The sequence below is a fragment of the Gambusia affinis genome, linkage group LG10, assembly GCF_019740435.1.
Source record: "Gambusia affinis linkage group LG10, SWU_Gaff_1.0, whole genome shotgun sequence".
NCBI lineage: Eukaryota > Metazoa > Chordata > Actinopteri > Cyprinodontiformes > Poeciliidae > Gambusia > Gambusia affinis.
The window spans coordinates 11,774,338-11,789,470 of NC_057877.1; the positions used below are offsets into that span (position 1 = coordinate 11,774,338).

The 15,133-nt window shown below is 37.5% G+C and overlaps 1 protein-coding gene across 2 annotated transcripts in view; it reads left to right on the plus strand.

Moving 5' to 3' along the window:
• The window catches only part of rorca (RAR-related orphan receptor C a), a 38,848-nt gene that overhangs the window by 17,708 nt on the left and 6,007 nt on the right, over positions 1–15,133 (plus strand). Inside the window, exons 1-6 of one of the 2 annotated variants that reach the window (XM_044128686.1) lie at positions 3,136–3,539; positions 10,359–10,444; positions 10,573–10,714; positions 10,839–11,279; positions 11,540–11,661; positions 12,089–12,221. In XM_044128686.1, coding sequence (XP_043984621.1) covers positions 3,533–3,539; positions 10,359–10,444; positions 10,573–10,714; positions 10,839–11,279; positions 11,540–11,661; positions 12,089–12,221 — 931 coding nt within the window. In that variant the 5' untranslated portion in view covers positions 3,136–3,532. Of the gene's footprint in view, positions 1–3,135; positions 3,540–10,358; positions 10,445–10,572; positions 10,715–10,838; positions 11,280–11,539; positions 11,662–12,088; positions 12,222–15,133 lie in introns of those variants that run through there. The other variant, XM_044128687.1, reaches the window with a different exon arrangement.

The window sequence follows — 15,133 nt, forward strand, 5'->3', positions numbered from 1 at the left end:
GAAGTAACTTGAGATATTTTATTCTGCATTTGTAGTCCTTAATCACTCAGGCGTCAATAATCTCTTACACATTATTGCCTCTTAATGAATGTCTTGATTTACTTCTTATGCTCATGGCCATATTCTTTCATCTTTCTAATGGATCTTTTTGCATTAAAAAAAAAGTCCAAACTACATACTTTTGCTACCAGAGACGCTTTGGTAATTATTAATTTATCATTCTTGGTCTGAAGTTCTCAGCACTAGTCTTGGCCTTCAAGCCCCCAATCAGTAGTGAGCAGAATCTTCCATCCCCTTGCTCTGGAAACTTTAAAGATTAAAATGACTTATAACAGGAGGAAATCATGAAGATACCCTCACTGATCTATTGATTTATACTTTGTTCATCAGGTAAAAGATGGGCACAAACCAGATTACAGCCACACAGAGTCCAAGTGAGAGAGATTAGAGAGCATTTGAAAGAGGAGAAGGGAGCAGGTTTAGCAGGATGAAGGAGAGGAGAGAGAAGAGGATTATCAAAGCAGAGCCTGGATCCTAAAATAATCCTCTCAGTGTGCTCAGCTCCATGCGCTACGGGAAAGGGGCCAGTTTGGGCTACAAAGTTGTTATTGCTTTCATAGGCTAAATTCTGAAGGTGCAGAAATCATATCAGAGAGTGAGAAGCCCGTGAACAAAACCCAATGTTTTAGTAAGAAAGATGTTTGTGTTTTTTAAAATTTCGTGTAAGCTTAGAACACACACATAAACACACCAACACACACGCGCGCACACACCCGCTCACGTCCACGCACGCGCTCATCTGTCTTAATCTGGAAAGCTGGTTCAGAGTTACATGCCTCAATGTGAGGTTTTAAGCACCCGCTTCTTTCCATGCTCCATGTTCTAATTTGGGCATTGCCATGGTTACATAAGATTGAGGGTCAGGAGGTCAGTGACGCTGCAGACAAACACCGGATGGATGTGCGGCCACTTTGCGGTGACAGTGGGGATGCACTGCCAGCCGTAATATAACCACAGAGATTCAGCAGAATGAAAACAATCAGGTTTGAGTAAGCATCTAAATATGAGGAAGAGGAAGTTTACATGCAGCAGCAGGAAATCACATCTCAAGTTTATAGATATGTATATTTTACTTTAAGAAATCCAAATGTACTAAAGCTTCACTCTTTAATCTTTGTGTATTATGCTTTTTTGGGTTATTTTTTTTTATTGTTTTGGGGATTTTATGCAAGTAGGAGAAGCTGAGCCTATTGAAAATCCCAGAAAAAAGGTCATACATGCATACCAACTTAAAGCGATCCAAAACAATATATGCCAGTTTAAAAATGAAGCGCACATAAAATATGCCAAAACACTGAATTAACTGGTATTCATGAGGACACAACAGTGTCCACAGTGGAAAAAGACCTGAGGAGAAACTACGCATGCCGAAAGAAAAATACAAGAGAGGGAGGGGTGTGAAGCTCTGTGTTGCTCCACTAACCTACTTACCATAATCTCTCTCCCCATTTCATAACTGTGCCTGAGTTACATGATACACTTATCAGCTTGCCCACGCTTGCGAATCAATTATTTTCATCAGAACTCTTATCGATAGGCTTTGCTTTCAAAAAGCGGCTCTATCCCAGCAGGGTTCCACTATTGTCTTTCATGCGTGTCAACACACCCACACATCAAAGGGAATGAGTGGAATCACAACATACCTTTTGAGCTGTACTTGAAATTGAAGGCTAGATAAGCTGTGAACACATGCAATTATACTGCTTTCATTCTTTTAAAACTGATTCTGGATCTGGTTTCAATATATTAGGGTATAGCAAGCATAAATATAACCGTAAATGAACACCTAAATCAATTTATCTGCTAAAATTAGCTTGGTAAGCCTGTCAAACAATTACAGCTTCTTTCAACCCTTCTACAAGAGAAAGGAAACCTGAGGACACAGTTTGAACCCTCATTTAATCTTTATTTGAATTTAAGTTATTCATTAACCATGGTAAAATTAAGTTCATTGCATTTTATGCAACAAACATTGAGCTGGTTTAAAATGGCTGTTGAAGGGTTTCTTGCTACTAAAATGGGAGTTTTTCCACTTTAAACTCACCTGTAGCACTGTGGATGTCTGGGATGAGGATATAATCAAAGTGAACATTTACCACAGGCTGCTGGTGTGTTTATGTAGGAAACTTTTTCATCTCTTTAAAATGACTGCTTTACGGAATCTGACCTTTTTGATTTGCTCAGAGTTTTATTAACCAGGATTGCATTGCTTTAAAGTGAAACTGTAGGGCTGATTAAATTTTAATTTGACTGTACTGTGTTTAATTATAGATTGTACTTAACTTAAAAAAAATATTTGATCTGTTAATGGATTTAAATATTAAAAAAAAATATTTAGGTAGTTTTTACTTTTTCAATATACTATATTTGTGGATTGCTCTTGTTGTGTTGCTCTCCTTTTAGAGAGCTCTAAAATGTTCTTCAATGTTCTGAATTGAAGAACATTTGAGATGGCGTTGAGTAAAACTAATGTGAATTTAAAATAATTAATAAATTAACTGACTTTATTTACATTGTAGATAAAGTCTAAGTTTAGCTGAATTATTTAATTTCTCTTTGAGATCAATAAAGTATTTTTGATCTAATTTTAATTTAATTAAACTGAACTGAATTTAGGTGGGGACTGAACATAGTTGGTTTGAAAAGAGCTCAAAAAATGAAGTGAAGTAAAAAAAAATATTTTTCCCCTTCCTTATGTCCATGACCGTTTTTCTACGCTACATTGTTTAAATTATGTGCATTAATTGAAATTCTAGGTAAATAATTGTATCAAAACACACACAGACAATAAAATAAAAAAAGTAATTGAAATAAAAACAAATAGCTGACTTTTTTTTTTTTTTGGTCTCTGTCAACGTATGCAACACTCAGGGAGGCCGCCATGGAGAAGTTATTTTTATTAAGTAACAGAGTATTAAAACCTCGCTGTGTGCAACATGTAAACGATCCACCCGGAAACAAATAGGCACTTATTATTGCAGTTAAATTCCCACGCTGGGTGACGGTCTCTGAACTGACACACTGCCACACTTTCCCACGCACGCGAGAACCTCCTTAAAGCACGTAGAGGAGCCCAGGAGGGGGTGGGGTGGCGCGCGCGTCAACTCACGGGGCACGAGGCGGGCGGACCGCGGGATGAGGATCATGTGTAGTCCACGAGCTGAAACTGGGTTAGTGCGAGCAGCGGAGCAGGAGAGAGCTGGAAGAAGAAGAGCCGCCACCGCTCGTTTAACACATCTAGTTTATCTCAGCTGCAAGGGGACAATAGCATATAACAAACAGGCATCGTTAATTTACACGCTAATAAGGCCAGAGGGAGTTAAGAGAGGGGGAAAAAAAGGATTTGGTATTGAGGCAGTTTTCAGCTTATCCTGCTTGAAGTGAATAAATGCCCGTCGCTCTCTGTGCTTTCTTGCTTCTTTTCCACTTGGAGTTACATGCCCTGGAGAGTTGATTAAACTTCACCGAAGAAATGAGAGGTGAGTGGGTGAGATTTTTGCTGTGAATTCGCTTCAGTTTGGGCAGAAAACCTGCCACGCCAGGTTTGTTTACAAAGCAACTTTTCAGCTGTGCGGTGAAGGCGCTACTTTTGAGCCCGATGTGCGTGGACCGCGAGCTTGCTGTGAGATCAAGCAGAAATTAACAACCTACAATAAATTATCACTGTCATTTTACAAAGTTTGCTAAACAACTTCTCTTTGAGAAATATAAATTCTCAAAAGTTCACAGTGTTTTATGCGTTTATCGACTATTTATAAATTATAGGTTTACCATGTTGGTAGTTATTCTGTCACAATTTTTTCTGTTCCATAATATTTAATTTGAGTTGGTGGCAATAAAAAAAATATATATGTTACAGCGTTGGTCCTGCTACTTTTTTTCTACAAGTAAGCCATTGACTCCAGTTATGTAAGACTGAGGAAAGGGAGGCGGTGAGCAGAGTGATTCATGGGCTGTCAAGGCACATTAATATCTGCTGGCAGGGATTGTTCAAGTTAAATAGGCTAAAGAGTCCGTTTCCAGAGACGTTTTTGTATGTCTAATTTTAACTTTAAATTAAGAATTTTCAAAGCCAGATTAGTTATTTGTGGTTCAGACATGAGTTTTTCAGTTTGTTCAGCAAGTTTACTTTGGTTCGTTTAATGCAAATTTTGTTTTATGTCCATAAAAGTTCATAGATGTTGGTTTTATTTATGGGGTGTAACTAAAATAATTTGCTCATCAGACAGAGTGTTTTTGTTGTCAGAATCAGCAGTTTCACTGGAGAGGGAGAGGAGGTGCTCCATTGACCTAGTTCTGTCATTGAAGATTACAGCAAGTCTTTGTGTTTGTGTGTGCTTGTGTTTGCGAGTGTTTGTCACAGATAGGTAAAAGCATATATAAAAGCATAAATTTTAATCTTACAAGCATGTGCCGAAGAACTAATACAAATTTTAAAAATATTTTAATTCACAAAATCCTTTATGCAAGATAAGGTATATTTGTAGTGAACACAGAAATATCAATTAAACTAAAGATGCATTAATTAAATGCAACAAGGACTCATACTGAAATACGATGAAGTAGACTATTAAAACCAAAGTTTAATTAACATATGCTTTATGACTTGAATAATAAAAATCTTTAAATTCCTTCTCATTCTGTAAATTAAAGACTACTACCTCTCTCAAATAATCTGCTTCACATTTTTTCCTTTTTGCTGTTTAGTTCTTAGAAAAAAGGCCAGTACTATCCCATAAAAGCCTGATCAGTGCATGTTTAGATAAAAATAATTTTTGTTTTGCTCAAATTCTACTAGTTAGTTTAGTTTTGCCGTGATGTTATAGACCATCATGCATCGCTGGGGCAAGCAGGATATGGGCACAGCAAGCCCACATATGAAGCACAGCAGGGCTCAGTTGAGCTTCCTCTGCCAGCTAAGGTTACAAACATAACACTGCTTCTCAATTGGATTTTGTAAAATATCACATTTCTTTTCAAAAGAAAAAAAAAATATATATATATATATATATATATATTGTTTGGGGAAAATAGTTAACTAAAGTAAGTGGAAAGGATACTAGTTTATAAAGGAATTATTTATGTAAACTCTTGCATAAAGAGGTTAAGTAAGTGTGGGCCAGTAGAGTCAAATAGACTAAGCCAAACAACAGTTCATCCTTAAAGAAGCACAGTAAGCCACAGTTAGTGTGTTAGGTTTCAAGAAGAGAGTTTTCTCTCTGCTCTCCAAGGACATCGCTGTGCTGAACTGAGCCTCACGGCCACTATCTGTTGAGAAAACAGCCTTGGGGAAGATCACAGCCAGTTACAGTATATGTCAAGGTGCCCTTTCTCTCTGACAACTGCATGCTTAGATTCTGCTACCCCTATGTGAAGCTTAGACTCTTCACACAAGAATGGTATCAGTGCATTATCTGGTGTTTGCTTAGGCTCTTCATGTCTTATTGTGGTGTCATATCTGATATTATGTATCTTTTTCTCAAAGTATGCATAAAGATAATGATACCCAAACAGACAGAGATTTTAATTCAAGGTGACGGTGATTGGTGCAGTTGTACACATGTGTTTCTGTGGTTTATTGCAGAATGCAAAAAAAATAAAAAAATACATGGTGTGGACTGGATTTCCCAGTCTGGTTTTGTTTTGGTGTTGCAGAAGCTCATTTGGTTCGAACTATGCACAGCATATTTGAATGAAAGTGCTCTATTTTCTGTTGACAGTGGTGCAGGAAAAAATGTGTGTGGCTTGAGCTCTAGGCAGGGGTAGCTATGTCATCCAGCATGTACGGTATATTGTTAAAGAAAAATAAAAAAAGTAGGGTTTTATTGTGTGTGAGAAATATTCATTGAAATCAGCAAGTGAGAAAATGCATAAAAGATGAATAAAAATGCCCTTTCAACTTGTTTTTGTTGTGTTTGATGCACATAATGCAAAGCTGTTTATTATATTTTATTTTTTAACCACAACCACAAATGAAAAATGTGATGATGCAAAATGAAGCATTCCACACAGAAATATTCAAATTATGCACGTAAGCAGAATCGTGCAGGAGTCCATTCGAAAGCCTTTCGTTCCACTTGTGTTGTGTCTGCCAATGAAACTGCTACACCTGTTGTACATTTTTAAAGGCCTTGTGGTTAGTATGAGGACATTTTGTGCTACCTGTTCTCTCTGGGTAGGAGAACAAGAGAAAACTCACTGTACACTGAAATGTACAGAGCACCAGTCACAAAGGAGAACATGTGCTTGCAGAAAAAAAGAAGTGTGGACACACTCATATCTCAGGTGTGAATAACTTCTTTTTTTTTTTTTCAAAATCCTGCTGTGGTAACGATTTCAGTGTTAGTATTTCATATATAATACTACTTCCATAAAGGTTCCAAAAGTTCTCACAAACTTAAGATAAATACAGATTATATCAGGTAGCTGTAAAATACTAGATAAATAGGACATTGAACCCAGTTTGATTACCTGGAATGAAAGGTCAAAGTCTCACAAGCTGAGGTTTCACAGCACAGAGTATGATAAATGCTGACGCACTGAAAGGTTTACTGGCAGAAACGTGGCCTTAGTTCAGCGGTTTTCCTTATTATGTTGTACTGTATATGGCCTACAGCTATTTGCTTAATTCACACAACAGTTGTGTTGCAAAATGCATGTTTATTGATACACATGTCTCTAAGTCCTCAATTTCTTTAGCTGTGTTGGAGGCGGTTTTCTGAAAACCCCCTAAATCAAAAACCTCCAAGTTGGCGTCACAATGCCTTCTAAAAACAGATTATAGTGACAAAATGGATTGAGTTTTTCTTCTGATATAGTGAAAAGAAATGGCATATATTTTTGAAAACATGAGATTTTAAATGAGTCTTCTACAACAAAACATTATTTGTATTGTGTGTTATGTTTTTTTGTTTTTTTTATAGCAGATAGCCCATAATATGGAGGTTATGAGTTCCCCCTATGCATTAGTAGGGGTTTGATTCTTTTGCGGCATGTTTTCTTCCTTCTTTTTACATATTACCAAAAACACCTAAAGTATCAATTGGGATACAAAAAAGGAAAACATTCATTATTCATTATAAATATCAACGTTTTAGTTGTTCGTTCCATTTAAAGGTTTATCAAATGCTTTTAAAAGTTTCCCATTTCTGTTATTTCTTGTGGCAGGTTTTAAAGGAGTAAACAAAAATAAATTGTGCTTTTCCTTTTTTTTCTTGTAACAAAAGATTAACAAGGTTTTCCAGATAAGCTTTTCCATGGATAAAGGAGCTCTTGTTCAGGTCCGAGCTGAATTGCAACACCCATATCACATTAAATGTCACACACGTCACTGGTTTAGATATCCGTAAATGCAACAAATGCTTTGCAAACCTAATGTATTTACACCAAACAGTGAGTAAATAAGGTCGTAACTATAGTGTGCAACTTTTATTAGCCAGTAGAGCAGAACTGCTAAAGAAATTTCTGGGCTCATATTTCAGTGGAGTAGAAATAGATTGATGGTAGAGCTCAAACACAGCTGAGGTTTCACAAAAATACTTGACGTGCTGCAACAAGATGAACAGCTATGAGCTATATCCGTCCTCCTGTCAGTAGCTTACTGTAGTAATGGCCATGCAACTATCTCCAGATGTTGCTGCACTTGTAAAAAAAAAAAAATCTCCTCCTCCTCACTACTGCTTGCCTGCTTCATTTCTTTTGAGTAAACCTTGCACTGCTCTTTTTGCAAACAATAAAAACATCTATTCTATCCTTTAAAGGGCGAGTCAGATTTAGTTCTACCTTAAAAGCTGCAAGAAGCCAGATTGTGTTTCTTCTCACAAGCCCGCCCCCTTCTTTGCTTAGTGAAAAGTGTGTCAGTGGAGCAATTCCTGCTCTCTGGTCCTGACTGTGCCACTCAGCTGACTGGCAGGTGAGGCTGCGAGTCTCAGGAACAAAGCTCTCGCTCGCCAGCCAATTGAAGCGTGGCATGAGGGAGGGAGGGTTGTGGCACTGTTGCCCGGACAACCACCTTTGAATGAGTGTGTTCATGGAATGCACCAGATGGGAGTTATATAACAGACTGAAGAGGGTGGGTGGGGGAGAGTCTCTGAGGGAGGAGGAGGGACAAAAGGGAGCAATGGAGAAAGGGATTTTATTCCATGGGCCTTTATTTATTTACATCGCTCAGTTGCATATCATTTGCAAGGACTTCTAACAAATGAAGATTCTTCAAGCTGAAACCAGCTCTTCAAAAGAAAGACAGTTATGTTAGAGATGAAATGTGAACAAATTTAAGTCCCCTAAGTCAGAGTTTTCAGAACAATGTCAATCACTGACATCTTATGCTCTCCCTCTGTCCATGACACACATCTTTCCCCACACAGAGTGACTCATGTGATTGGGTAGTTGTATTTTATAAAAGGGCATTCATAGAAAAAGCAATTTTCTGAAGAGCTGTGAAGACCAGTTAAATCCTATTTTGTGATTTAGCGGGTTACCTAATACGCTGTGTGACCCAGCAAAGGGTTTTAGTGCTGCTTTGGCACACACTGCACTTCAGGATGTATGAGATCTTGCAAAACATGGTAGCAATCAAAGGTCCAGGCATCCACCCTGCAGTCAACTGCATTTTGAGGTAAAATTTTAAAACAATCCCACAAAACTATCAATAAAAATCATAACCGATGAAAATCCAGTTCACATGACTAGGAAATGACACTATCCTTTGATTCTTTGTATTTGATTCAGCTAACGTGTGTGGGTGCATGTGCGTGTGTATGTCTACGTATGTATGTGTATATATAAAAGTAAGTATACATCTAAAAGGTACAGATACAAACATAATAACACCATAATTGCTCTGTGTGGAATTTTGGAAGCACTGGAGATTTTATTGGAGCGACACTATTAATAGTTTGGAGTTTTGTGTCCCACATGTTGCCAGTAATTTCCGGGTTACATAAATGAATGGGGGCTTTGTTTTTGGGCAATTACGTTCAGAGCAAAACTAGGTCTATGACTGAAATTGCCACTAAAACTGCATCTCATTCTCGGTGGGTAGCTTTATGTGAAACTAATGTCCATGGCAAAATAAAATGAAGGCTTTCAAAAAAAAAATTTAAGGACTTGACCAAGTTGTCCAATTAAAAGACTAAGAAATCTAATTAAAATTTGTTTAGATGTGGAAATGTTTTTGTTGTGTGGTCATGTCTCTAAGGAGAAGATGGACTGAAATGAATACCACCAATTGGTTGTCTATCTTTTATTTCATTTAATAAACTAAACATTACAGTATTTATAATTTCCCTATATATATAGCCTAGCCTAAAATTGGTCCAACTTTTGTGTTTCTTAAGATTTCAAGATCCTGACAGCAACTCATTTTAGCATCATAAACTCAAAACGACTCCACTTAGCATCACTCTTTGTTAACCTGCGAACATGTTAGCTCTTCCTGAAGGAGGAGAGGCAGCGTGCAAAGGAGGCAGAGAGCGCGCGCGATGTGAAACTTTATAACCCCAGGCTTCAGCTAATGCAATTGACCTGCTATTCTGGGGTTGAGGAGGCCCAGCTACTGAGATAAACAACATAATGAAAAGAACAAGCTGTTCTTGAGTAAGACGGATCAGGCTCCCATAATGAACACAACATGTATAATGTATACTTATTTGTCATGTGTGTTCATAACACTCCTCTGGTTGTTTTATGATCATTCAGCACAGTGTCAGTTCTGTCTCGTTATTAGGAGGTACATGTCAAACACTTTTGCAAATGATAGATGACATTTGACCTGAAATGGATCGTATTTTTGTTTCTGGGAAGATTCAGGTTGTTCCAAGTGCAGCTAATGCAAGGTGGTGGAGAACTTGTTTGAATTAAAGATCAACATGGCTGTCCAAGGCAAATATTGATTCGGTATAATCTGCCAACTTCATTTGATATGGCTGAATGGACCTACTGACGAATACTGAAGGCAGCCCTTAAAAGAAAATGTCATATTCATCTACAACTCAGTGTTTCAGTGTAAACCTGGTCTATTTATTTAGTGACATGTTCAGCAAAATATGTTTATATTTATCTGTGCTTCAAACACTTTCAAGATACTTTAGTTGGAGCATGAGAACAAATAATTTTTTTTTTTTTTCAAATAGATTTAATATTTAACATTGTTTAATGAATGTAAGTATTTGTGTTCAAAATGTTCAGGAATTTTAAAAAGTGGAAAAAAATCCAACAAATATGAGCATTGGAAAGTTTTCTTAATAAAATCTCAGTTTATTACACAATAACCTGTATTTTTTATTGTTTCTCTTCAGCTCAAATAGAAGTCATTCCCTGTAAAATCTGTGGGGATAAATCATCAGGAATCCACTATGGTGTTATCACCTGTGAAGGCTGCAAGGTGAGTTTATAAGAAATTTCATTAGGAATATTGCTGTAAAGAACAGAAGAAAAAAAACAAAACCTCTACTTAGTCATTGCAACATTTAATTGGTACCTTATTTTGTTTTTGCCATTGCTATTTTGCAGGGTTTCTTTCGACGCAGCCAGCAAAACAATGCTATGTACTCCTGCTCAAGACAAAGGAACTGCTTGATTGACCGGACCAACCGTAACCGTTGTCAACACTGCAGGCTGCAGAAGTGTCTCGCTCTTGGCATGAGCCGTGACGGTGAGTTCACTCCCTCAATTCATATTTAATTAACTCAGAGTTTCCACTGGTACCAATTTGCATGCTCCCCTTTTATGGACTACTGTTTGAGTTTAGAGGTTTTATTTCTGCTTTTCGGCTGCAGCAGTGAAGTTTGGTCGCATGTCCAAAAAGCAGCGTGACAGCCTGTACGCAGAGGTCCAGAAGCACCAGCAGTCACAGGAGTGCTCTGGAGTCTGTTCCCGGGAGGAGAATGGAGACCCAGCAGAGCACGGCCACACCTACAGAAGAGGCTCCAGCGCCACGCTCAGCGACCTGGATGACATCACAACCTTGCCGGAGGGCCTGCTTTTTGACCTGCCCCTCACCCCAGAGGATGCAGGTGGAGATTACTGCAGCCTGGAAATGCTGGGAGGAAGCGCAGGGAGCAGCTCGTCCTCTCAGAGCTCTCCAGAGCAGACCAGCGTGGACTTTGTTGACGGCAACCACAGCATCAAACACGAGTACCAGCTGTTGCATGATTCTGGACTCTTCTCTCATGCCATCCTCAACCCTCTGCCAGAGGGCTGCTCCCTGCTGGAAATAGGTCAGTTGTAACCCCATTTGTGCTGCTTAACTGTGAATACATCCTTAAAAGTAAGACTGTATACTAGAAAATCTTGCAGTGGCGATAATATTGGTAAATATTGCAATGACAACATTAGGTGTGATATATGCCCACTTTCTTCTTTCCTAACTATATCAGCTCTTAAACAATAACAAAGCAACTGTTTTGTATTGAAAAGGTTATGAATCTTAAAGAGATCTGTGCGGATGAGTAAATAAATGCTATTTTCTTCCATTCAGAGCATATAATCCAGAGTGTAGTGAAGTCCCATGTTGAGACAAGCCAGTACAGCACAGAGGAGCTGAAGAGGATGGCATGGAACATCTATAATCCAGAAGAGACTCGTTCGTTCCAGACCAAAGTAAGTGTGAAACTCACGATTGTTGATCATTGTCTACAAACAGATTGAAATAGAACTCGTATTGCGCTACATGGAATAAAAGAGTGAAGTTTGGAGAACCAAAACATAAAATAAAGAGATATCTGCATTTGGGAAGATATGATTGTCAGGTCTGAGTCATTGGTTGTCCTTAACTTCAGGTTCTTTTTTTGTTTCTAACAATAGACATAAATCAAGTGCTCACCGACTCAGTAACAATTATAATTCAAATGATATGACGTCTCCTGACCGTGTGTCAATTAGTTGCTTTGAATTAGTTATGTTTTGTTGAGGATAGTCAATTGAACATAAGCTAGATTCAAAAGAAATCAATGAAACACAACCTGTTCTTCAAGAGCTGCTGTCCTTAAAGAAACTCTCTGCATGCCTCTTTTTTCCCCTCTTTCAGTCAGCTGAAGTGATGTGGCAACAGTGCACGGTTCACGTCACCAACGCAATTCAGTATGTGGTGGAGTTTGCCAAGCGCATCTCTGGCTTCATGGACCTCTGTCAGAATGATCAGATTATTCTACTTAAAGCAGGTCAGTGCATGACGCAAGTTAACATCACTACAGGCTAAAATCACACTCTATCCTTTAGTTGCGACAACAATAGTTGTTGACACTCTAGTCTAAGAGAGGTGGACCTCTACACAGAGTAAGAGCTGCACATGCTTACGAAGCTGCATAGTTTCTAATTCTCCAAAGAACACCCAGCTTTGTTTTCATCACAATTTCTTTAGTAATTATGCATAACTAGGCATGGGCTGGTAATGAGATTTCCAGGCTTTGAAAATATATGTGATAGAATATTCAATATTGAATATATAGGATATTCACTCTCTCATTCTGGGAGATGTAATAAGAGGAAAGGTTTTAGTTCCTCAACTTCTCATGGTGACATAAGCAAAGCGGGTGGCGCCAACTAACTCACTCACTCTTTGGTTACCTAGCAACAACTTATTGAGTAAAAGCTGCAGTTTCAGATTTTGCCACTGGGTCTCATAACTGCAAAAAAATTAGCTTGTTATTCAAAGTCATGAAAACTTTGCATAGGCTGACATGACTGATATGAAAGGCTTATATTGTGATAAGTGTTTCAGCCATATTATCCAGCTGTAATATGATCAGACTTCTTTTATTTAAAATGGCTAAGATTTTTGTCCTACTGCTTCCTAACATAATCATGTTTATTATTATTCTATAATTATTTCATTTTTAATGTTTGTTTATTTACTGTTATTTTGAATATAATACATAAACTGCAATATGTGGTAGTATATTTCAGATTTTGATTTGACATACAGGAATACCAAGCTGAAGTAATAGACAAGTTGTTGGGCCATTTGGCTGCTCTCCATACATGCCTCTCTTAGTACACTGGTTGCAGTTATAAATAGCACCACCTTTGTAAAAGAATGCTTCTGAAAGTAACATTGTCCATGGGAACCTTTTGTAGGTAGTACATTTTCATTGGGTGGAGTTTTGTAGCTGGAAGCAAAATGATTTTTTAAATTATGTTACTTTAAAATGCTTTGCAACTTTAAAGGTAATGTGTTTTAAATCGCTAAAGTATGGTTACAGTTGCCAGTAGAAAAGAGAGTGGGTAAATCCTTCATTCATATAGATATTTTAATACTATTTATGTTCTTGGGCACAAATAAAAATAACCACTAAAACTATTTTGGATGCACTGCTGCTTATAATTATGGATCGTGTTCCTCTGTAACACATCACTTGGGCTATTTTTTTACTGATGGTGATGTTACAAAGTTCCTGTGACTTTCAAGTAATGCTAGTTTCAAAATATTCATTAAACAACATAAGTTTCTTCCTTGAAAGCTGGGTTTCAGAGTTGTCTTGCTTAAAGTGATACAACACAGAAGTCTCTTACATTTACACCAAATACATTAGCAGACTCCACATACATAATTTTTAGTATGTAGTTGCTGTGACAAATTCATTGGTTCTAGTTTTATTGTTATAAATTTAAACTATTTTCATTTTACTGAGCAAGTCCTTGAACAACGCTGCTGCAGTGGGAGCCATTAACCGCTCAGCGTCCGGCCCTGTTTGGCCTTCACAGTGGAAACAGTCACTAAAATACAGTCAGGATAAATAAGAGTTCCAGGAAAAAATGTTTCAGGTTTCATAATGGAAATGTGCCTTAGGAGAAATCCTTTAACTTTCACACCGTAATGGCTTGTGTTTGTTATGACCAAGCATACTTCCAACGGCTGAATTTGTCTTTCTTTTTCCATGAGGAAAGTAGCATAGTTGTATTTCAACCAGCTGACTGGCAGGAAGCAGCAATAAATAGGGAAGTTGCAGCACTTCATTACTTTATGCTCCTTACATCCAGAGAAAAAAAGTAGGTCACACCAGCACTTACTGTAATATTTCTTTAAAAGGACTAGAAGCCAGCAAAACAACACAGGGAAATATTTTAGCGATTTTAAATCTGTAATTTTTATACTTGGATTTCAGTACCGGTAACCTACCCTCACTTAATTACACTGTTAACAATTTGAGCACATAAATCACACAGTGAAGTCTGTCTTTATGTTTTGAACTTTACTCTTTGAAGCATAAGACTTCCTTTATTGCTTTATATTCAAATCTATTGTTAAACATCCATTAAGTGTGTCACGCCTCAAGAAGAAATTGGAATGTGGACTGACGAGAGCTTTTAAATTAAGTTGTATTTTAGTGTCTGCTACCTACGAACTTGTCTTTAAGCCAGCTTTGATTTGAAACTCAGACCCAAAAACCAATTTACGCTTCACTTTAAGTGCATTTCACAATTGGATGTTACCGTAAAACTTGCCCAAAGCAGCAGGAAATGTTTTTATAACTGAAAAAAGGAAATTAAGGTGTGGATAAACAAATAGAAACTTGTACCACTACAAAATGACACTCCCAGAAAACACTGAGAACTACTCAGCCATATAAGTACGCAAGTTTAAATCTAAATGAAATTAAGAAGAGCATAGTATCCAGAACAACAAACAAAATACATACTTTGGTGTGATTGGTTTGGCCAGATGGTAAAGTTCAGATGCCAATATTTTAGTATTACGTTTAGAGTGCAGATTGCATAATGGTGCTCTCAGTTTGAACATGGAGGTCAGATTAATGACTTGAACAGTCTAGATTTAGAGTGAATTAGGAAACCAATAGTTATCAACTGAGAGTGAACTGCTTAAACCCTTTTAAAAGAAACTCACTTTAATAATTACAAACCATTACTTTAATGATAGTGTTATATAATTAATTGCCATCACTAAACACAGAACAAAACTAAGTTGAAAGCTTTGCGTGGGATCCAGAGCCTGGTAAAGTCTTGTACTAAACAGTTGCATCCTGTTGTAGTTATTTTTGCATTATTGTTTGTCTTATTATCTTTAATTGCGCTGTAGTTCTTAACCTTCAAGTGGCCTTGTAGATTTAACACA